This window comes from Xenia sp. Carnegie-2017, unplaced genomic scaffold, assembly GCF_021976095.1.
Source record: "Xenia sp. Carnegie-2017 unplaced genomic scaffold, XeniaSp_v1 HiC_scaffold_1, whole genome shotgun sequence".
In the NCBI taxonomy this organism is placed as follows: Eukaryota; Metazoa; Cnidaria; class Anthozoa; order Malacalcyonacea; family Xeniidae; genus Xenia; species Xenia sp. Carnegie-2017.
In genome coordinates, this window is record NW_025813402.1 from 482079 (window position 1) to 506564 (window position 24486).

Consider the following 24486-nt stretch of genomic DNA (forward strand, 5'->3'; position numbering starts at 1 on the left):
TGCACAGCAATGTAATTATATCTTACAATAGCTGTGCCAGGCCTAAATAACATACATTGATAAAACATCTTTTAAAAATATTATTGTTTGATTGTAAACTGTTTTCTTCTTTAAGATAAATCCCATTTCACCACCAACCTATGTTGTCATGACAACAACAATGAATCAAGAAGAAGGTTTGAAAGCTTTGGAAACATCTATCAAAGCCATTGAAGAAGTCATTATGAACAAGAAAGGAACATTTGTTTTACAACAAGCTGTAAGTGTTTGGTTTATATTTCTATGAAAAGTATATTGTATCACTAAAATGACATCCCCCTGGTACCTCTACTATCCTCATATCATCCTGTTACCATTTCCCTAAGTACCCCATGCTGTATTAAGACGGTCATATTGAATCATTAGTTGTTTATTTGAAAATTACAATGACACCATTCCTGTCCTTTAAAACCAAAAATATAACGACCCTGTTAACATTGACAATATTTATCGGCGAGAATTGAAACATGAAAATGACATGAAGTAATGGGTGTAAAAATTCAAAAGCCAAACAAAGTTAAAAAATTTTGTATTCATAATTTCGTAGAAGCACTATTGCTAATGCGCATTTAATATACACTACACGTTTTTTTAAAATAGACATGTTTCGACATCTCATGATGCCATCTTCAGTATGAGTGAAATAATAGGTGATACAAGGTTTATATAAAAGTAATATGATACATAAATTACAACAATAATAAGGAAATAAGATAAATTAATGGGGAGCGTCCGAGCATATTATAAACTAAATATTGTATTGAATTTAAAAACTTAAACATTGAAGTCAGGGTTAGTTTTGTTAATGTGGAGTGTTTCTTTGATTTTAAGGGAGAATGAGGTTTCAGCAGTGTGGATGATTTTGAAGCAAATGGGTGAATAGTTGGTTTTACATGAGTGAGATTTAAGAAGGTGTCGTTAGATATGAGAGTTTTTGTCTGTTGTGTTATGTTCCCTGATTCTGGTGGATAAATGGCGTGAAGTTTCGCCAATGTATCGGGAATTACATCCCGCGCAATTGAATTCATATACCACCATAGATTTAATTGAATCAGAGATTGGGTCTTTGAATGAGAAAAGGTTTTTGATTTTGAATGTTGTGAAAATTAGTCTAATGTCAATATCTGTACAGAAGCGTTTCATAATGTTTGTAAGTCTGCGTTGTGTGTGTCGTGAGTAATGTCCGATATATGGTAGTTTGAAGTATAGAGTTATTATTTTGGAATTTTCATTTGTGTTGGTTGTGATCGTCGTGTCAGGAGTTTCGATGTCTAGTTGAGGTTGTTGCTATGTTTGTTGTCGAGATATCGTTTTACGGTTCTGTTAATAAAGTGAAGTGGGAAAGAGTTTCGTAAAAAAGTGGATGTGATGTTTTTTTATGTCTCGTTAAAAGCCATTGTTTGTATTGTTAAGTTTGTATGCTCTGTCGATTAGTGTGCGATAAATTGGCACATTACAAGTCGATTGTTGATTCAAACCTTCACTTTACCCACAGATTTTTAACCTTGATCATTACTGACCAAGAGCTTAGCAATCTACTTTTGTGTTTATTTTGTCAGTTCTTCTCATTATGTCACATACATGCCAATCAAGATTAGGGGTTGAAATGTACTTGTAAATCCTTTTGTCATGCCTTTGCATTCATGCAAGAAATTTGTTGATTTCAAATGATAAATTTAAGCTATAAATTTCTATCATTGATTATCATTGTTATCTGTTCAGCCAAAGGTTGTCACAAAGATATGGATGAAGCTGACTTTGCAAAGGAACTGGAAAAACTTGAACTTCAAAATGCAGAAGTTGATAGTGATGATGATAATTGTGACAATGATGAAGAACAAGATGAAGCATAAATGATTGTGGTTTGTTCTAAAACTTGCTGTGTTTTATTTTTATCATACACGACCTGCGGTTGCCTTGAACAACAATTTGTTTAACTTCAAACTCCATTCAAACCCTATACATTACAGACATCAATTATTTTCTATTGTCGATCCGAAATAGATATTTCATTGTCAGTATTTCGCGAGGCAGTTTTTGAAGGTCCCCTGTTCGAGTTAAATTGCAGCTCTGAATTTGTAGTTTGTGATGAATAGGACATTTGTCATCGTGAAACTATTGTAAATGCCAAGTCAACGAAATGAAAGCATATTTAGAAAGGAGATCATTAAATTTCACATTACTAACAATTTCCTACGGCGAAAATTTTCCTTGAAAGTTTTAAGTTAAAAGTCACTTGAATCATAATAGATACAAGATTCAAAATATCTTATCAAAATTGGTTATTACTGTCGATGCTATAGTTTGTCTGTCGCTTTCCATTGGCTAGCGCTGAGTTTAAATTTCATGTTAATTTAATCTCGACGTTCACCTTTGCCGTTTATCAGAACTTATACAGTCAGTGAAGTTTGTTGAAAAAGTGTATTATGACGTTAACTGTATTAAAAAGTACAAAACCTCGCAAAACGACAAAAACTTTATGATTATGTCGACATTGCGAATGAAGAAAACAATAACATGAAGGAAAATATGGCTAGTTTTATGAAACAATGATGTATGGTATCGCATATGTATTTCGTTTCGTATATTTGAGCCTCCTTTGAGAGATGTTTTCTTCACCAAAGTCAAGATGTTAATGAAAGTATGATGGCAACATCCGTTCGACTCCTTTTTAGGATTTTTCTTTGGCTTGATAATTCCTCGAGATTTTGATTGGTTGGTTGGGAGAAACTGTTGTACTTCCGGCGTCAGCGAAGACGGGACAATGCAAGGGACAAGGCGTTACACAACGTGCAAATGAACTGAAGTGGCCAATATCACAGAGGCAAGTCTTATTATCTCAGACCTATCTCAATTTTCAAAACGTGCAAAGAGACTTTCAACTTGATTTGTACATTTTTACCTTCGTGGCTATCTTGGCTTCAGTAAAAAAAAGGTTGGTGGAAGAGTTACGATAGTATGTTTATGTGCCTGCCCCACCGCCGTCCCCCAGCCGTCGTCTCCAAATACGTTTTACTAATTTCAGTGTCGTTTATAGCTTTCATGTTCTTCTCCACCGTCGTTAAATCATCTCACTAATAATTTAAGTTTGTTGTTATTATACATTATGTATCATACAGAATGTTTGAAATTTCTTGTTTATTTGCCATCGAGCCTAGTTGGGTTATATATTCAGGATAAATTTACATTGTCGAATTACGACGAATAAATAATGGCTAACTTGGCTTTAGTAAAAGAGGTTGGTGTGAGAGTTACGATAGCTTGTTTATGTGCCTGCTGATAGCTGCTGCTCCCCCTCCTTCTCTAAATACGTTTCACTAATTTCAGTGTTGTTTATAACTTTTACGTTTTGCTCCACCATCGTTAAATCATCTGACTGATAATTTAAGTTTATTATTATTATACATGGTGTATCATACAGAATGTTTGAAATTTCTTGTTTATTTGCCGTTGAGCTAAATTTCGGTTATAATTCAGAATAAATTTACAATGCTCAAAAAAATTATGAATAAATTTTTCAGATTTTCAAACTATCTAACGCGTAATAACTGCTTAACCGCTTCAAATAATGATACAGTTGAACTAGAAACGACAGTAAACTCTGACTTAAGTCAGACGAAAGGACGGCACCATGGCAGAGGAAAAACGACAAAAAATGTAATAATTTACATGCGATGCTATATCAGTGTCACCCACTGCTACGGCAAGCAGTCATCAAGCAGTTTTAAGTGTCACGGCACAGAATAGATAGCATCGCATGTAAATTATTACATCCGGTGCTTGACTTAGTAGTCACGCTTCTACTGTAAACATCAACATGGCCACTGCGGATAGTGATTGTGCAGCTGTTCTTTGTCGTCCTTCAGAGGTAACTCTAACGAATGAAAAGCCTAGTTCTTTTCAGAACTCTTGCACGGGTATTCAGGAGTTTGTTACATCTGAAGCTTATGGCAAGGAAATCCCAGAAACGTCGACGAAGGCGAAGATGGTGTAAATTCTAATACCGTTGCAAATCCAGATGAAGAACTCGCGACATTTGGTCGCTTAGATTGGACAAAGTCTTTGGCTAATCTTCCATCTTTTACGCACGAAAAGCTTGAGCATAAGCTAGTTGAAAGTAGAAGAGGAAAATCCGATAATTATGCGCCTAACGCTTTTAGAAATATGAAGAAAGGTTACGGTCTCTGGCGAGAAGGATATGTAAAGAATACAATGGTAAAAGCTAATGTTCCTACTTCAAATGGGGAGGTTGTATTTGTTGTAAAGGCGCGTGTTGGTGCATCTATGAAAAGTGTGAGCTACTCTGTATTTGTTCATTTAAATCAGAGAACTGCTGAAGTGGAGTATAATATTTGTAACTGTAAAGCAGTACAAGGTGGATGCTGCAAACATGTCGCAGCGTTACTTTACACAGTGTTAGACGTTGTGAACCTTAAGCTTTCTGCTGTTCATGCCGAACTTAAGTGTACTCAGCTACCTCAAAAATGGAATGTACCACCTGGCAATTCTAAAACTCTTGAGAAAGCTGTAAAATTTGAACACTTGCTTTTTGAAAAGGCTGATGTAAATAAAACCAATAAACAACATTCTGTAAGAGGTGTTAGAGAGAACTACTGCTCGACCCCACCATATGCACAACAACTTGAAATCAAGCGCCAATGATAACATGAAAGCACATTGCTTTTCTAACCAAGTGAATCTCCTTGATGCAAATGAGCAACCGTTCATAAAGCCATATTATTGCTATTATTATAAAATGTACTTTTGCCACCATGTGTGATGCAGATTTCGTGTGACGATATGTCTTACTTAAGAGATCTTCAGGAATTTTTGTGGCGTTTTAGGCCCCGTTTACACATTATACCGGGTTGCTATCGCAGCAGGTTGAATATTCTTTGTATTAAAAGAAACAATTTCACTTCTGAATGGATAAATATGATCTAATATCTTTAATCTTATTGGTGGAATTAGGTCTTATTAAGAAACCCTCCAGAGAAGTGTCATATAAACAGTGAAAGCCGTGTCTGCACAGAACCATAGTGGAAAAGTAAAAGCGTGTATTTCTTGTATATTTCTTTACGTGGTTAACTTGGCTTTAAAAGAAAAGGTAGATATGACTTATCTATTTTATTTTACACTAGGTAATAAAATATTTTGCTATTCTTACGATCGTAACCATCCATTTCAAGAACGCTTCGTCAAATGACAGTATGAAACAAGTTTCATTCATTTCGACGTTTTTCATGCTGGATCGTTTTTCCGATCATTTTGAACTAATTTTTTGATATCAATAATATACTGCAGTACATTTTAGCAAAGTTATCGACATTGTTAACTAAAATTATTTTGACTCCGAGGAAACCCCGCAATTAGAGCAAACCCCGCGTTGTTTATTTGTCTGTTTTTTTTCGCTTTTGAAAAAAATATTCGCAATTTTAATTTATTATTATTATACTGGATGAAAGAAAATTGTCTATGATGTTCAATTTTTTCTACATTTCTATGTAGTCAGTGTGGGTCACGTGCGTACAACCCTACAATCCCGCAAATGTTTCAGAAAATGATCACGTGATACAAAAACAAAATACTTATGAATTCCAGACTCAAAGATTTACTTGGCAAATTTCAGAACATTACCATTGATAATTTTTCTAGAAATCTAAGTCGCATTAAATTAAAATCCGTCGAATTTAATTGATTCAAACGTCGCATTTTACATGCACATAATTCTCGCATTTGATTCGACGCATGTAAAATGCGACGTTTGAACTGGGCCTTATTCCTTAATACATGACCCGATGTTCGTGGTATTTTACGTATGCCATTTGGTGTCCGTTTAATCAATTGGTACAAATAGACAGGATGTTAGAATTTTTATAAAAGGATTTGAAACACCGTGGGCGTGTGATACAAACTATAGTGATACATTTTTTCCACCGATTTTTATCAGGTCTTTCACCAATAAGATTAAAGATAGTATATCATGCATTATTCATATACACATGCATAACCCTCCAGAGAAAGCAGTGACACTGACACTATAAACGTGTAAAATTGGAGACTTGACTAGTTGACTTGATTCTTGTATATTTCTTTACGTGGCTAAGTTGGCTTTAAAAGAAAAGGTAGATATGACTTATCTATTTTATTTTACACTAGGTAATAAAATATTTTGCTTTACTTAAGATCCGAACCATACGTAGCTTAAGATGTAGATTGTTTAGCAAGCACGACGTTCATTTAAGACGTCAAATTTTTAAGCCGGATCAGGGTCTAAGACGCCACCAGGTCGTAAAGTATTTGTGATTTAGCAAACCTTTTGTAGAACTTCGTCAAATAAAGTAAATGGTTTAAACCCGGGAGTATCGTTACATGTTTGTAAATGTGGATCTTTCAAACTCTACGAGATGTACATCATCAAAATATGCGAATTAAAGTACCTCTGTTGTCACTAAGCGAAGCAAAGTTTTCAACCAGTTCCTATGTGAACAACTTCAATATCGATGAATATGTTGAAGATATGAATACCTTTGCTCTTACTTTGTTGTAAATTTGTAATTTAAGTATTCATCTTCTAAAAATGCCTCGCTTGACTGAAAATGTCCTCGTCACCTTCAACTTTCAAATTTCAATACAACTTTCCATCTTATTTTTCAGTCGTTACAAAGCCAAAAAAAAACAGAGCTTCAGGGTTAAAACTCTCTACTGGTTATAAAAATTCTGACTTAATCAGAAGTTTGTAAAAGGAATAAAAACGCGAAAACTGTGATTTTGTAATACAAAAATAAGGAAAGGAGCGAAAACGGTGAAAAAATCCAGAACTAACTTTCATCAAATACGGACAAGAGGAACATCGCGAGAGCTTGAAGAAAGTACATCAAAACGAAAAAATAATTCCCGTTCACAAAACGTTCCAGAGAGTGTTGCAGAGGATCAAGGGATGGAACCTGGAGCAGAAAGAATCAGACTGGAATATTTAAAATTTTTACTCTTACTTTTATATTTGGAACTTCTTATTGAATTGTATGATTTAAATTTTTCTTCAATTCCTGATGAACTTTAATTATCTATAATTTGTACAAGTGCGCCGTGAACATAATAATAATTGAAATATTAACTAATTAGAACAAATGTACTTTTCGATGTCGTATTTTCTATTTGTGAAAAATTAAATTTTTATTGCCTTTTATTGCGCTCTTATGTCTTATTTACATAAAGAATGTATTCGAATTTCCCGCTTCCACATCAGAAAAATGTTACCGCGCTGAATACGTCACAAACCATTTTCACGACAGACATCGAATAATAATCGGCGAATACCGATAGTTTCCACCGGATGTTTTCGACAATCGGTAAAGTCAGTCATGTAAACTCAAAACTGTAAACTTGTTCGTCTGTATTTAAAGTATTACCGTTTGAGGTTCTTGAAAATTTTGCATTGAAAAATGCAACTGATTAAACAATCTGCGTTGTATCTTTGTACATATTTTGTGCCATCATCAACATAAAGAATTGTTTGTATTTTTATTTCAAAATCGAGCGACGTTTAATATTATGACTTCATTTAGGTAAGTTCTATTGTACTGCAATCATTGATCATCGTTAGACTTTATAAAAAGATCTTTACTCCTTTTGAATTTTAAAACTGCTTTATATTTATGGCAAAAGTTTGCTGAGATTTTGTTTACGACTGTAACATGTGACAGCCTGGGTTATGCGTTTATTAACATAATTATCAGTCAGCCAAGCTTTTTTGAAACCATTATGAATCAACATTAACAGCATCAGACGTCGTGCATGAACTGTTCTTAACCAATAAAGCTATACCTCATATTCATCATGTCATTTTAACTTTTAAATATGTTTTTTGCATATTGAAGAAAAGTTATGTGTCTCCAAAACAAAATAAAATAACAAAGCATGTGTTCACACCATTTACACAATGACTGTCTCATGTTTGCTTTCTCTGACTGTGTAACTATTATCAAAAGGACATCACCTGAGTCCATTGGACATTTTGCACACCTGTATGATGTATCAAAGATGTGAAATCATACAACTGAGGTATGTTTAATGAGCTGCTGTTTTTTGCAGCTTCAGAGAAAGGAATAAAACAAGCAGAGTTTGTCATGTTCTTATTCAAGTAGTACTTTATGTTTAACTTAGGAGCTAAACATGTTTCATACAAAATGTTTTATGGTTTTTGATTGGTTATATGAAATGCTCTTTAATATGTATTACATATAATTGGACAACTGTTTTTCTATTGTGTCTGTTGACATAAAGTTGTCAGTTTTAACAGAAATAGGCCTTCATAGAAATCAGAAATGTAAAAATCTTAAAACGATTTAAACTTATTCAGGAAAGAGGTCATTATTATATTTTATTATCCTAACTAACATTTTTATTTGACTTGATGGAGTACTCTAGGAAGCACGGCAAATCTTTGCCTCGTGATCAATGGTAATAATCGGAATTAGCGGGAAAAACTACGTCAGAGATCAGGTACCGACACAGAGACGCGATTCTTGTCATTTCATTCTGGATAGTACGCCGTCCATCGAAGCTCCTCAGTTCGTAGATATATAAAAATTGCCAAATACCAGCTGTTATCCTTCTGTTAAAGTAAGTAAACATTCTTAGCTAACGTTAGAATGGAGTTTTGTAAATTTTGATGAATTCAGACAACAATATTCGTCGTCGTTTCCATAATGAAAGCGAAACCAATGAAAAATGTATTTGTAATTGCAACTATGTTCAACGCATTTGGGTATAATTGTGACAGTTTTCATCATAAAGAGAAAATTGTACTAGGCTGTCGTCAATAGCTTCAAATATCTATTTTTTTGAACGGTTTTATGCGGCGTATCCTGGTATCAAAACGTTGACGACCTAACATCTATGTACTTATTAGGAACATGAAAATAATTCGACCATTTATAACCAGGAGGCGTCAATTTCCTGAACACTTAACACTTTAAACATCGAAACATGTTTTATAATGTTTAAAGTCACGCTTAAGTGACAATCGTGTGATAAATTTTGAAGTATGTATTGGCTCCTTTGCCTTGATTGTAACAAGTCTATTGCGCAAAAAGGGATATAGAGTTCCCGTGAGTGCAAACAATTTGGTGTAAAAATTATCGTTTTAAAACTTTCAAAGTCATTATTATGGATCAAAAATTACTTTGTAGCTTGTTTTTTAATACACTCTGAATTTTTTGAAAATAATTAATTCATTCTTTGGTATTTGATTATAAATGATGTAGCCACACAGCACAAGTGTTCATCACTTCCTCATAACTGTGGTGCATTGGAGCATGTTACATTTGATTTAAATTTTCCGTTTGATATTTCGAAGTTTTTGCAATAGTGGAAATGTTTATCGTAAGTTCACGATCAAATTTACTCATTCGTTCCATGAAAAACTATCTCAACAAAAATTTCAAATACATGAGGCAAAGTTACGCAAAATAACGTTTCCCACAACGTTTGGTAAGAAACGTTGAAGGAATAAGCTTTCATAAGCTTTAAAGGAATTTTAATGCAAATAAATAAACGTTTACATATGTAGCCATTGTGAATGTGAACGTATCGACTTCCTCGCTTTAAATATTTGAAAGGTTTCTAATTACTGTTATTCGTTTTTTCTGTGTTATTTGTGTAAGAGTATCTATCATGTTCTTTAGAATGGCTCCTTGTTTATCAAAATCAATAATGAGAGATGTCTACTGCACTACGCTCCAAAAAAGACCTGAGCGAAGTCCTTTCTCTAGAACTGATATGTACGATATTGTGAGCTTGCTTCACATGTCGAATGAGTTGGTTGAAAAAGAGATCATGAAAAGTGAAGGAGAAAATGCACTCTCCATTCTTCTGTCTCATCTTGATGATCAATCAATAACAGTTTTACTTGGAACCTACATTAAGAAATTTTTCAAATGTACTATATTGAATATCGCGCTTTCTTTATTTCCATTTAATAAAGAATGCCAGAATGAATGGTTTACGCAGGATTTTTCGCGCGTTAATGATGAAGGGGACAAAACTAATCAAAAATTAAACATTTTTAATGCAAGTAACAAAGACGAAGCAATTAGAGGTATCAACGAGGTTGTAGAATTGAAGAAAAACGAAGACGAAAATACTGAGTTATATTTCCATGGCACTGATCATTCCTCTGCTCAGAATATTCTTGAGAATGGTATTGAATTAGGTAAAGGTCGTGGAAAGTGTGACTTGTCGCATAATTATGGTTTCTACATGGCAAATGATAATGAATACTCGTTAACGCAATATTCTAATATAACAGAACCAGCCCTTCTCATTTTTTGTTTACGCCCAAATAATTTAGAAGATTTCCAAGGATTGTATTTATGTGGTAATCGCAATAAACAAGACTTTGGTACAGTTACTCAATACTTTAGGAATGGAAAAATAGCCCGTAAAGGTTCCATGAGCAGGGAACTATTGTCGGAATTAGAGAAGTGCGATTATATCAAAAGTCCAATTACAAGTGATGGTCGTTCAGCAGGTGACCCAAGGAAAGATATTCTGCAGGTTTGTGTAAAGAAACCCAAAATGGCTGAGACGATGAGCGGTTCCCCATTATTGGTGGGTGCAGTCTTTATAAAGCCTGATTCTAACAAAAATGGCCGTAGGGGACGCAAGAAACCAAAAAAGGGAAATTAGTACAGTAATAAACAGTTTGAAATTGCACTGAGTTGTGTTCTCCATAAAAACAATCGTATCACACTTTATAACGTAACTCGTAGGACATATTGATTTTGTTTGTAGTCATTATTTGCCATTGCAAAAGCTGAATTGTAAAAATATTGATGTAAACAATTTTTAAAACAATTATTGGATGACGTTGAGCATGATATAAAAATTTATTCAGACCAAGCTTCTTTAACGAAGTCTGAATGATTTTTATATTATGCAAACGTATAAAAACTAAAACACTGGGCAAAATCCAGAGCAAGTTTGCACATTTCCAGTTTGTGTTAACAATTTTCACATGAACATTATGTCACCTACCATTAATTTTCAATGTTATGTAAGTAGCATAATTTGGAGAATTACCTTGCCTCTTAGTCTATCACAATCGATGTTCCATCGACATTGTATAATAATGTAAATCTGGAGTAAGAAATAGAATAGATTTGATTTTGTGGAACAACCATGTTTCTATGAACTTTACTCGATTTTCAAACAGCTTAAACCCTACCATGTAAACCAAAAACTGTCACTAAAAAATAATCTAACTTTTCGTAACTATCTCAACTATTGATACTAACACCACACAATATTTAAACTTCCATAAATAGCGTATTTTTTTCTTAAGTCACCCAAAAGCGATAACAACACTTATAAAACGATACTGCTTACCTATTGAAACTAAATTAATCTTTATGCCTTACGAAATTAAAAAAATTTTCAGTATTGAAGATTAAATTTCTTTCAATTTTAAATCCGGGGTAGTAAATTATGATCATTTACATGTTTGATTACCCAATGGCAATTTGGCAACGCCTCAGTCAGGTGACCAAACAAACGCATCTATCCCACAAGTCCTCGCGTGCCATATTATCATCATTCTTTTTCAAAAGAAGTATTCTTGGTAATTTGATTATTTTCTTGGTTGCTAAAGTTGAACTTTTGGAACTTATCGGACTTAAAGTACTGAAGTACTGTGTTAGCGTCGTATTGATGATTCGTATGGGGAGAATTTCTTGTTTTTCGTGATACGTAAGTGAACTTATTTAAAATCGTGGCCAGAGATTTGCCAGGCGGAAAGCGAATTTTCAATATGAACATAATAGCCCAACATAATACTTTTAAAAAAGCCATCACAATAATAAAGTAGAGAAGGACTTATTAATTACGTTTCGTCTTTAACTTAAGACATCTTCAGATTAATTGAGTTAATATATATACACGAGGTTTTAAATACATATCAGTATTGCCAATGTTTGTTGTTACGTTTGTACTTAAAATCGAAACTAGCGTTTTTGTCTTGTTGTTATATTTTGATTCTATTTTATATTATGTCTGTACGCCGTTAAACATTTAGTTTATGCTAAAGTCGTGCAAATTTGCGACAAAAGGGTTTTTTAGTAAACTAGGTTCGTGAGTTTATAATATTATGTATTTTCCTCTTTGCTGTCGTGGCGTATTTCCGTAGAGAGAAAATTTCTTATCGTAAGTTCCTTAGTTATATGTAATGTGCTATTTTCTTGAAAGCATTTACCCTTTGTGTTTTAAGCTTTTTGATTCTTATACGTAAACTTTCAGAGGCGAGTTTTATAATTTCATAGCACAAAGTCTAATTCACGGGATGACGCAGTGAAAATTCTGCGGCCATTCTTATTGTTGGAAAGCATTGTTTTATAACTAAAGTTTTTGATAAGAACTTTAAGCATAGATTTGTGCCAAATGTTTAGGTGTAACTTGATGTTTTATGTGTTACTTTACATTTTTAGTATGAATACGTATCCAATCATTGGCATTCTTGAACGTTTGACATCAAACAATGATCTCATAAATACTTTAAAGCTTGCCCTAAAAAATTTTGAAGATGATGACTTAAAGGAAATTGTAATTTGGCATTTCCGATGGCAGCTGAAACACCATCTCCCTAAGTCACGGTTGTTAGATTTACGAGAGTCGGGCAAACCCCAACTTGAGTTACTTGACTACTTTATTGGTCCAATTTTTGTTTGTCATCGATGTTTTGTATTTTGTGGTATCTTGTTGAACGAGGTAAAGGCATTATTGTCTGATGATGACAAACTCACTGATGAAAAGACAGGACAATTGTATAAACTAAAAAAAGACCTCACCGATTTAACCATGCTTCTTGATAAAAGATATCTTTACGACTACAATTTTGGTGGCTTGAAGAAAGAAATTAGAGATGTGGCAAATGACGTGGATCTTGTGGAAGTTGTGAAAAATATAAAAAGTATCATTTCCAATCTAAACCATCCAGAGATAAACAATCTCTTTGACTTGGAACTCACCCCAGAAGATATTCTGTGCTCAGTGCTTGGTTTGAAAGATGAGTTTGCTTGCAGGCTTCTCGAAATAAGTCCTCACATGAGAGAACATAGGAGTGAAAAGGAAAATTTGCTAAGGTTCTTGAAGGAGTTTAAAGAAGAAGACAGCATAGAAAATCTCAGAGATAGTGAAGATGTTGCTGAAATCTTATGCAAGATTGGTTTTACAAAGCATCGATCTCAATTTATTGCTAAATGGATAACCAACATGCCAGATCCGGATCACAAACCAATTTTATCCTGGGTGGAAACTTACATTGAAAATCATTTTAAGTATGATATCTTGTTAAATGATCAAGTTTCGGATTTTCCTTTCAAAAATGATAACCAAAATGAATGGTTTACTGTGAGTATCCCACGTTTTGACAAAGAGGGAAAAGATAGTCATCAAGTAAATGTTATCAATGTTGCACGTCAAAAAGATGCTCTTAACCATGTCATATCAATAGTTTCTAAACTAAATGAAAATAATCCTGTGACAGAAGTATATTTCCATTGTACTGATCACAATAGTGCTGTTGATATTCTGGAAATCGGAATTGAGCTTGGTTTTGGTCGAGACAAATTAGACTTCTCTGATGGAGAAGGTTTCTACATGGTAAATAACGCAAAGTTCTCTTTGGCACATTATGGAATGACCAGTACACATCCAGCCATTATCATGTTTGATGTGAGTCCTCAAAAACTGAGCAAGTTTAAAGGAATTGATTTATCCAGTGCTGAAAAAGAAGAAGATTGGAATTCGATTGTTGAGTATTTTCACTCTGGTAGCCATGGTATTGGTAATTTACCAAAGAATTTGTACTCACAGTTGAGACAATGTGATTACATCAGAGGTCCTGTTTCCATTAATGATTTTATTCAAAATAACACATTATCTCAAGGTATTGAACAAATTTGCATAAAGAAACAAGAATTGGCCAACCAAATTGGGCATCCATCATCAATCTTAGGAGTGATTTTTCTTAAAGCTCCCAAAATTCAATACTTTTGAATAATTATGGGTGCAAATTAGTGGGCAGAGCATGAAATTGATGACCATAGTTAGCACTGTGACAATATTTTATTTTCGTCTATAGGCTACCACTTGCTATAAAATTTAACTGTGAACGAAAGAAAATTTTATTGCATACCAATAGCTAGAACCAACAGTAAGTAGAACATTGTAGACAATGATTTTCTTTTTACTATTTATACCTGAACATCCTGATATACTCAAGTTTATGAACAAGTTATGATAAAATATTAAGTGGGAGGGTGAATATTCATATATTCAGCTGCTTTACTGATTTGATTTGTTAGTGATTATAATTTCAAAAGCAGAATATATGAATATTCACACACACCAACTTAACGTTCTAGTTTCGCCCTTTACTGGGTGAAAGTTTTTAATTTTAGCAAACCACCCACATTGATTATGTATTTTTCCATTGCCGAGAGCACATAGATTGGTTAAAAAAATGCAAAATGTTTTGTTTTTTATTCTTGTAGTATTCATTTTGCACGGCTAACACGCACCCCAAAAGCAGGTGGTCAATAGGAAGTTTTATTTTTTGAATAACAGTATGAATTACGATTCTAAACAATCATCTCATGAAGTAGTATTATAATGCATTGATGAATAGCAGTAAAACATCGCTAAAATTAAACGGCCAAACTGTTTTCTTTGTCCCCCAACACTTGGAACATTGAAAAGTCTAGCCTGATCACGTGATAAAATGTGATTGGCTAACAAAATAAACAAGCAATGACTGATCAATTTTGTTGAAATTTTGTTATCGAAGACGAAGTACAAATTAATGTTTGAAAACCGGGTTTTTTTTTTATTTATGCTCAAATACGTTAACTGCCTCAACTAGGTCTTTGTGAATATCTTTATTTTCGCATTCAGGGAGGTATTGCGATAAATTTTCAAATATATCCGCCATTTGCTTGCCTTTATAAACATGAAATTTTCTGTGACGTCATTGTCTGTGTTGTCCTCTTATAGATCATAGCTCTCAACCAATGAAATTGCTCAAATTCTTCTGGTTATTATATAATTATATACAGTCAATGGCGCGGTATGTTTATAGTCTTTGTTATTGTGAATTGTGAAGTTGGGAGTTGAGAGAATTTGCTTTGAATTGTATTCAGAGCTGCAAAATTTCGACAATGACTTCAAGAAAGCGTTGCTACAATGGATGAAAACATGCAAAACAGCATATGATATTATTTTTCATTTTATTCGGCGCACTTTGTGGATTTTTACCTGGTTCTTTATTACATGGCAATGTTCAGTCGTCCATAGATCCAACACCGAAGGAATATGCAATGTACGTGTCGTTTCTTGGTGAGATTTGGGTGAGAGCTTTAAGACTTTTTGTTCTTCCTTTGATTGTATCCAGCCTGCTTTTGGCAGTCGCTGAATTGGAGTCAAAACAGAGCGGAAAATTGGGAAGAAGAACATTGCTGTATTGTCTTATGACTACAATGTTTGGGAAGTAATTTGTTTATTTGTATTTAACCTGGAAATGTTAACGTGAAAGAACCAGAACCGAACGAAGAAAAAGTTGAACCAATACATTCTGTGCTTGATCTTACAAGGTTTGCAAAATATTCATAAATTTACTGAGTTTGCTCCCAGCTTTTGCGTTCACTGCAAAAATTTTCTTATACGTATAACTTTTATTTCTATTATTTAACGACAATGTTTTTTATTTTTTCAATATGAACATAATAGCTCAACATAAGACATTTAAAAAAGCCATCACAATAATAAAATAAAGGAAGATAATAGGTTTTTTAATAATTACGTTTCTTCTTCAGATTATTTGAGAATTGAGATAAATTATATACTTGAGGTTTTAAATACAAGCATATATTACAGGTTGTTAAATTACAAGTGAGGAGAGTAGGAAGTTTAGATGAAGGAATGAAGTGAGAAGGGCAGTACATTAAAAAAGGTGAAGGGGGATTGAGTTGCCTTGGGTGTTAAGAGAGGGTTTAAGTTTGGATATAAGAAGGCTTTCATGAATCATAAGGTCATAATTGTCGGCTTTTTACTTTAATAAAGGAAACCTTTTTTTATTAGAATGTAAATGCTTCGTTCGCAAAACTGTGCAAGTGTGGAGATTTCCAAGTGTGGAGATTTCCAAGTGTGTAGATAACCCATTCACCTTCACTATTGTGAAACAATATTAAATACATTTATGATATTAGTTGTAAATACATTTTATTATGTCATATGAACCATACCAAAGAAAGCAAAGGTAATGCTAGAAGATCATAATAAGAACATCTAGATTTTAAATGGATAAGTTAATCTGAAACGCAACCTTTACAACAATGACCTTGAAATATAAAAATTGCAATAAACCTTCCACACTCTACTCATCACACACTCAATTTCACATCTCTTTGAGACAGTGAGTGGAAGGTTTATTGAAATTTTTGAATTTCAAAGTCAAAAAGATCTTTATTCCTTTTGAATTTTAAAACTGCTTTATATTTATGCCAAAAGTTTGCTGAGATTTTGTTTACGATTGTAACATGTGACAGCCTGGGTTATATGTTTATTAACATAAATATCAGTCAGCCAAGCTTTTTTGAAACCATTATGAATCAACATTAACATCATCTGACGTCGTACATGAACTGTTCTTAACCAATAGAACTATACCTCATATGCATCATGTCATTTTAACTTTTAAATATGTTTATGTGAAGATTTCAATTGTAGAATGATTATTATATATACTACTGAACATTGTGTACAACAAGACAACTGTCAATAAATGAGTTGTCAAGGAAAATGAACCTTAAGAACCAAGAATAGCACAAAGCTTTGTTTTACACCACTGTATATGACAGATCATTCTCATTGAAATGCATCAAATTGCAATATTGCTACATAAACACAATGAGGATGAACATTTTGATGTTCACGAAAACAAGATTTAATTATTTATAGATGTTCCAAATGTGCACAGCAATGTAATTATATCTTACAATAGCTGCACCAGGCCTAAATAACATACAATAATAAAAAATCTTTTGAAAATTTCACTGTTTGATTGTAAACTGTTTTCTTCTTTAAGATAAATCCCATTTCATCACCTACCGTTTCTCAGAATATGCCATTCTAGGCTATGCCTTATAGAACGCTGTAAAGACTGCAAAGTCTAGTAAATTCTAGTAAATTCTCCGTGGTGTTTACCTCTGGCCAAAAGAAATTTTTAATGTTCCAGGGTACACAGTTTAACGTTTTTTCAAAAACTTTTCCTGCCGAAGGAAAAAACGTTTGGCTCAGGCAGTGCCGGATCAAGACTACGTCAAAATAAATTACTGCAGTACATTTTGGTATATATTTACATTTCTAAACACCTTAGAGGCAAATCCATTCGTAAAATTATATTCTTTAGAAATTAAAAACCAATAGTTTTTTCTGAATGTAATTTCAATTTAAAATTTAGGAGCTATAACTTATTTTGAGGTACACTAGATCCGCCATTTAACAAACGTCACTGATAACGAAGGGCATGACAGTAATAACTGTCGTTTTCAGAAATATCTCCTTGACAGGTGATATGAACGCGACTTTTCCTTGATTTATACATTTTTAAACTTGCGGTTGATTTCGCTTCAGGAAAAGAGGTAGCTATGACATATTTGCTTTATGTGATTTTGGTTTACAATCCTTTTATTGTTATAACTAACATTTTTATTTGACTTGATGGGGTACTCAGGGATCACCGGAAATCTTTGCCTCGTGATCGATGCTAATTATAGGAATTAGCGGGAAAAATTACGTCAGAGGTCTGGTACCGACACAGAGACGCGTTCTTGTCATTTCTTGCTGAAAAGTACGCCGTCCATCGAAGCTCCTCAGTTCATAGTTATATAAAAATTGCCAAGTACCAGCTGTTATCCTTCTGTAAAAGTAAGTAAACATTCTTAGTTAATGTTAGAATGGAGTTTTGTAAATTTTGATGAATACGACGTCAGTATACGTTGTCGTTCCAACAATAAAAGCGAAACCAAAGAAATCTTTATATGTAAATGCAACTATGTTCAACGCATTTGGGTATAATTGTGACAATTTTTATCATACATAGGAAATTGTGCTGGGCTGTCGTCAATACCTTCAAATATCTATTCTTTTGAACGGTTTCATGCGCCGTGTCGAAACATAGACGAACAAACATATACTTATGGGAAACATGAAAATATTTAAACCAGTTATAACCAGGAGGCGTCAATTTCCTGAACACTTTAAACATCAAAACATGTTTTATAATATTTAAGTCACGCTTAAGTGAAAATCGTGTGATACGTTTTGAAGTATGTATTGGCTCCTTTGCCTTAACTGTAACAAATCTATTGCGCACTTTAATGACAAAGGAATTTAAAGTTCCCTTGAGTGCAAACAATTTTTAAAATTTATCGTTTTAAAACTTTCAAAGTCGTCATTAAATAGGGATCAGAAATTACCTTCTAGCTTGTTTATCATACACTATAAATTTGTTGACGGTAATAACTCATTTTTTGGTATTAGATTATCAAAGATATAGCCACATAGCACAAGTGGTCTTCACTTCCTCATAACTGTGGTGCATTGGAGCATGTTACATTCGATTTATCTCAACTTTTTCGCGTAATACTTTCAAGTTTGTTCAAAAGTGCTTATGTTTCTCGAAAGTTCGCGATCAAATTTGCAAATCTGTTCGATGATTGCCAACGTTGCTCAAAATATAAACCTGAAATCAACTGTATACCAGCTTCGCATTAAAAGTGTCATGTTTTTATCATAATATGCAAACCACTATAAACATAAATTTGTCCACTAGATTCAATGTCGTGAAACCGTCAAAGCGATTCCTTCATAAGCTTTGAAGGAATTTTAATGCAAATAAATAAACGTTTACAACTGTAGCCATTGTGAACGTATCGACGTTTTCGCTTTAAATATTTGAAATTTTTCTAATTATGTAATTCATTTTCTGAAATGCTTTTAATTGAAGTTATTTTAGTAAGAGTATCTATGATGTTCTTTAGAATGCCTCCTTGTTTATCAAAATCAATAATGAGAGACGTCTACACCATTTATCCACAAAAGAATAATGTTGTACCACAATACAACCAAACGATCACTGCTATGCTCCGAAATAGACCTGAGTGGAGTCCTTTCGCTAGAACTGATATGTACGATATTGTGAGCTTGCTTTACATGTCGAATGAGTTGGTTAAAAAAGAGATCATGAAAAGTGAAGGAGAAAATGCACTCTCGGTTATTCTGTCTCATCTTGATGATCAATCAATGACAATTTTACTTGGAACCTACATTAAGAAATTTTTCAACTGTACTATATTTACGAATGACGCCTTTCCTCTTTTTCCGTACAATGAAAACAACCTAAACGGTTGGTTTACGCAGAATTTTTCACGTTTTAATGATGCAGGGAACCAAACTAATCAAAAATTAAAGATTTTTAATGCAAGTAACAAAGATGAAGCAATTAGAGGTATCAACGAGATTGTAAAATTGAAGGAAGAAGAAGACAAAGATAATGAGTTATATTTCCATGGCACTGATCATTCGTCTGCTCAGAATATTCTTGAGAATGGTATTAAATTAAGTAAAGGTCGTGAATGTGGCGACTTGTCGCATAGAGATGGTTTCTACGTGGCAAATGATCACGAACACTCGTTAAAATATTATACTGAGAAAAAACCAGCTCTTCTCATTTTTTGTTTAGGCCCAAATAATTTGAACGATTTGCGAGAATTGAATTTATGTGGTAAGCGCAATAAACAAGACTTTGCTACAGTTACTCAATACTTTAGGAATGGAAGGGATGACCGTAACCGTCCCATGAGCAGGGAACTATTGTCGGAAGTAGAATATTGCGATTTTATCAAAAGTCCAATTACAAATGTCGCTCGTCCAGCAGGTGACCAAAGGAAAAAAATTCTGCAGGTTTGTATAAAGAAATCCAGATTGGCTGAGGCAATGAGCGGTTCCCCATTTTTGGTGGGTGCAGTCTTTATAAACTGGCAGTAAGAGACACAGGAAAACAAGAAAGGAAAGTTAGTACAGTAATAAACAGTTTGAAATTGCACGGAGTTGTGTTATCCATGAAAACAATCGTATCACACTTAACGTAACTCGTAGGACATTTTGATTTTGTTTATAGTCATTATTTACCATTGCAAAAGCTGAATTGTAAAAATAGTGATGTAAACAAATTTTAAACAATTATTGGATGACGTTAAGCATGATGTCAAGAAATAAAGTTCAACGTATACAAACTGGGGCCTAGCACCACGAGATATTTTCCGAAGTGTCGTCTTGCAAACGTGTTTATCAAAATAATCAAAATGTTATGTAGATTTTCCCGACATCAATTCTATTTGTATAGGTGAATGAGTGCAATTTGGGAGAAACATGCATGAGTGAGTTTTTCGAGATTACAGAAATTTGTTACTTATTCATGAAAAAACTTCTGTATTTTGTTGATTTTAACTTCAGCGCACAAACTTTTCAACAGGCAAGTTATTAATACGAAGCTTTAGCAAAAACTACGAGTACGATTTACGTCATTTTGGCGAAAAAACATTGTTGCGACAACAAAAACACGTAGCCGTCATCAATTTGAGTACGATGTTTTGTAAAAAAACGATGTTTTAAGCAAAGAAAGTAGGTATATTTTTTCATTGTGTAAGAAATTAGTTTACAGTACTATTTTTGAGCATCCGGGCTTTACTTTAGAACTCTTTTTGAGCGCATATGTTCATTTAAGAGGAAAATATGACCTTAAAAACTTTTATGTATTTCGTACGCAATACGAAATAGTGAAAGGTAAACAAACACTAAAATAGTATAAATATATCGTACATAAAACTTAAAATAGTGAAGATTTTTCAGTCTAAAGAGTCCTACCTTCTTGCAAAATCAGTAGTACCAATTAGTTGATATCATTATTGACAAATGGAGCCGTAGCTGCTTCCCAAACGTCGGTATTTTCACAATAAAAAGGCTCGTTCTGTTGTTTACAACTTAAACCAAATTTTGACGAAGCGACAACAAGAACAAACTTTCTCGTGCCATTCTCTTACACGGTCAAACTTCGTACTCGTTGTCGTAGTCGTACTCTTGCTAAAGCTCCCTAATATCGACCGGCTCGTATTTTTCGATTTCGTCTGGTAATGTTTTCACAACACTAAAGTAGATTTCGCTAAAGTCAACATTTTAAAAATCTTAATTACACCAGCCGAATGATTTACTACCGTTGAGTACCTGTATCTACCAGCTAAATTGAAACGCAACTCTTTTCCTCGACATTTTTTAGACAAAATGATCCAAACGTAAAGCAGAAAACATCCATTTAAATCGCCAGACAACAACATACAGGAACTTTCCTGTAACGATACTAACACCACACGATATTCAAACTACCATAAATAGCGTATTTTTCTAAAGTCACCCAAAAGCGATTAACAACACTTATCAAACGATACTGCGTACTTTTTAAAATTAAATTAATCTTTGTGCCTTTTTCGGTTTAAAAGTTCGATTCTTTCAATCTTAAATACTGGGTAGAAATTATTATATTATTTTCATTTACATGTTTGGAAATTACCATACTAATAAATTACCCAATGGCAATTAGGCAACGACTTAGTCAGGTGACCAAACAAACGCATCTACCCCACAACTCCTCGCGGATCAATATAACATTAATATCATTTTTCCCCCGTATTTTGTTGTTTTATTTAGTAGCAATTTTGTAACTTATCGGACGAGTACTGAACTAAAGTACTGTGTTAGTGTCGTATGGATGGTGAATAATGGGGACAATTTCTTGTTTTTCATGATGCGTGAGTGTGCTTAAATGTATTTCTTAAATGTCATCAGTATTGCCAATGTTTGTTGTTACGTTTGTGCTTGAAATCGAAACTAGCGTTTTTGTCTTGTTGTTATATTTTGATTCTATTTTATATTATGTCTGTACGCAGTTAAACGTTTAGTTTCTCAAAAAGTCGTGCTAATTTGCGAAAAAGGTTTTTAGTGAACTTAAAATACTTAAATACCACAAATACCTAAATTCGTGCCCTAACTTCCGTGAAGAGAAAATTTTTTATCGTAAAATAGTAAGTTATATATAAATGTGCTATTTTCTTGAAAGAATTTATCCCTTATGTTTTAGGCTTTTTGATTCTTATAAGTAAACATTCAGAGGCGAGTTTTGTAATTTCATAGCACAAAGTCTCATTCACGGTAATATGATGACGTTGTATATATTTATATTTAGCTTGAAAATTCTGCGGTTATTATTGTTGGGTAGTATTGTTTTATATCTAAAGTTTAAAATAGTTTTGTATGTTTTTGGTAAGAACTTTAAGCATAGATTTGTGTCAAATGTTTAAGTGTGACTTGATGTTTATGTTTTTGTCCGCTCTTCTTTCTTAGTATGAATAAATATCTAATCATTGGCAGTCATGCATAAACATTATCCTATCCTTCGCGTTGATAAACATTTCACATCAAAGATTGGTAAAATCAATGAAGATGTTGAGAAATTTGTGACTGATCTTAGCGGATGGCAAGTCGAATTACGTATCCTATGCAGAAGTCAACAAAAAAGTGCTGGCAGACGTGAACGCTACTTAATTCGTTCAATTTGTGTTCTTCATCAGTGTCTTGTATTTTGTTGTATCTTGTTGGACAAGGTAAAGACATTATTGTCTGATAAAGGCAAACTCACTTATGAAAAGATAAATCAACTAAATAATCTAAAAGTAGATCTCAACAATTTAACCAAGCTTCTCAATGAAACAAATCTTAACTACAACAATTGTTGTGGCATCAAGCAAGAAATAAGAGATGATGAGAATCTTGAAAATCTTACAAATGCTATGGACAAAATAAAAAGTACCATTTCCAATCTAAACCATCCTGAGATAAATGATCTCTTTGACTTGAATATCACCCCAGAAAATATTCTGTGCTCAGTGCTTGGTTTGAAAGTTGAGTTTGGTTTCAGGCTTTCCAAACTAAGTCCTCACATGAGAGAACACAGGAGTGAAAAGGAAAATTTGCTAAGGTTCTTGAAGGAGTTTGACGAAGAAGACAGCATAGAAAATCTCAGAGATAGTAAGAAGGTTGCTAAAATCTTGTGCAAGATTGGTTTTACAAAGCCTCGATCTCAATTTATTGCTAAGTGGATAACCAGCATGCCAGATCCGAATCACAAACCAATTTTATCCTGGGTGGAAACTTACATTGAAAATCATTTTAAGTATGATATCTTGTTAAATGATCAAGTTTCGTATTTTCCTTTCAAAGATGATATTCAAAATGAATTGTTTACTGAGTATTTCTCACGTTTTGATGAAGACGGAAAACATAGTCATCCTGTAAACATGATCAATTTTGACTTGCAAGAAGATGCTATATGCCATGTTGAATCAGAAGTTGCGAAACTAAATAAAAAGAATCCTGAGACAAAAGTGTATTTCCATTCTACTGATCACAAAAGTGCTGTTGATATTCTGGAAGACAGAATTGAGCTCGGTTTTGGTCGAGACAAATCAGACTTCTCTGATGGAGAAGGGTTCTACATGGTAAATGACGCAAAGTTCTCATTAGAGCAATATGGATTGAGCAGTACACATGCAGCTATTATCATGTTTGATGTGAGTCCTCAAAAACTGAGCAAGTTTAATGGAATTGATTTATCCAGTGCTGAAAAAGAAGAAGATTGGAAATTGATTGTTGAGTATTTTCGCTCAAGTAGCCCAGGTATTGGTAATTTATCTAACAATTTGTTCTCACACATAAGACAATGTGATTTCATCAGAGGGCCTGTTTCTATAAACGGTTCTATTAAAAATAACACATTATATCAAGGTGTTGAACAAATTTGCATAAAGAAACGAGAATTGGCCAACCAAATTGGGCATCCATCATCAATTTTAGGCGTGATTTTTCTTGAAGCTCCATAAATGAATACAATAACACACAAGGAATTCATCTAAATTTTTTTGTCTTGTAGCGTATGTAAAATACTGCATTTAAAACTGTTCTAAATGTAGAAAGAACCATTCACTATATTATCGTAAAAATAACCATTCACTATATAATAGTGTGAAATGCAAGCACTTGAAAACGCATCTTGTTTCAAAAACGGAAACTTTCAAGGACATACTTCTTTACATCTTGTGTAGCTAATTGACAATTAATTAATGTAGCCATTATTAGTAACCTTACTTTGAACTTTTGAATGTAAAAATATGTATTTATTTTTTTATTTATGTCATTATTAACTTTGAATGGAATGATAATTTTTAATGTAATCAGTTTTAACAGTGTTTTTAACATCAAACCTTTCACCGTTTTCTCTCG

General features: G+C 33.4%; 4 protein-coding genes and 2 long non-coding RNA genes across 13 annotated transcripts in view; 5 read left to right on the top strand and 1 right to left on the bottom strand.

Moving 5' to 3' along the window:
• Window positions 1-24486, top strand: part of LOC124440513 (eukaryotic translation initiation factor 2 subunit 1-like) — a 150028-nt gene that overhangs the window by 35020 nt on the left and 90522 nt on the right. Inside the window, exons 2-6 of one of the 8 annotated variants that reach the window (XR_006946676.1) lie at window positions 116-259; window positions 1762-1901; window positions 2715-2974; window positions 5011-5146; window positions 6697-7228. Coding sequence is in view for 2 of the 8 variants with exons in the window: in XM_046990917.1 (XP_046846873.1) it covers window positions 19138-20142 (1005 nt within the window). In the remaining 6 variants the exon portion in view is untranslated. Of the gene's footprint in view, window positions 1-115; window positions 260-1761; window positions 1902-2714; window positions 2975-5010; window positions 5147-6696; window positions 7229-8469; window positions 8665-9728; window positions 10131-17827; window positions 17854-17900; window positions 18022-19136; window positions 20391-24486 lie in introns of those variants that run through there. The other 7 variants (XR_006946678.1, XR_006946679.1, XR_006946682.1 and 4 more) reach the window with 7 other exon arrangements.
• On the top strand, window positions 3918-5002 carry LOC124440845. The gene has a single exon (XM_046991286.1). It carries the CDS (start codon window positions 4204-4206, stop codon window positions 4699-4701), a length of 498 nt encoding a protein of 165 aa, XP_046847242.1. The 5' UTR covers window positions 3918-4203; the 3' UTR covers window positions 4702-5002.
• On the top strand, window positions 11631-14678 carry LOC124440462. The gene is made up of 2 exons (XM_046990858.1): window positions 11631-11790; window positions 12525-14678. Exon 2 carries the CDS (start codon window positions 12526-12528, stop codon window positions 14092-14094), a length of 1569 nt encoding a protein of 522 aa, XP_046846814.1. The 5' UTR covers window positions 11631-11790; window position 12525; the 3' UTR covers window positions 14095-14678.
• LOC124441339 lies at window positions 15152-17147 on the top strand. Its single transcript, XR_006946948.1, has 2 exons — window positions 15152-15686; window positions 16174-17147. It is a non-coding gene; the product is annotated as an uncharacterized LOC124441339 (long non-coding RNA).
• On the bottom strand, window positions 17764-21115 carry LOC124441282. Its single transcript, XR_006946934.1, has 2 exons — window positions 21022-21115; window positions 17764-18013 (listed from the first exon to the last, which is right to left on the bottom strand). It is a non-coding gene; the product is annotated as an uncharacterized LOC124441282 (long non-coding RNA).
• On the top strand, window positions 21796-24466 carry LOC124440493. The gene is made up of 2 exons (XM_046990889.1): window positions 21796-21959; window positions 22552-24466. The coding sequence occupies exon 2, from the start codon at window positions 22581-22583 to the stop codon at window positions 24084-24086; it is 1506 nt and encodes a 501-aa protein (XP_046846845.1). The 5' UTR covers window positions 21796-21959; window positions 22552-22580; the 3' UTR covers window positions 24087-24466.

Excerpts from the sequence above, each read along its gene's own strand:
- LOC124440845 (XM_046991286.1), top strand. The coding sequence starts at position 4,204 with ATGAAGAAAGGTTACGGTCTCTGGCGAGAAGGATATGTAAAGAATACA.
- LOC124440462 (XM_046990858.1), top strand. The coding sequence starts at position 12,526 with ATGAATACGTATCCAATCATTGGCATTCTTGAACGTTTGACATCAAAC.
- LOC124440493 (XM_046990889.1), top strand. The coding sequence starts at position 22,581 with ATGCATAAACATTATCCTATCCTTCGCGTTGATAAACATTTCACATCA.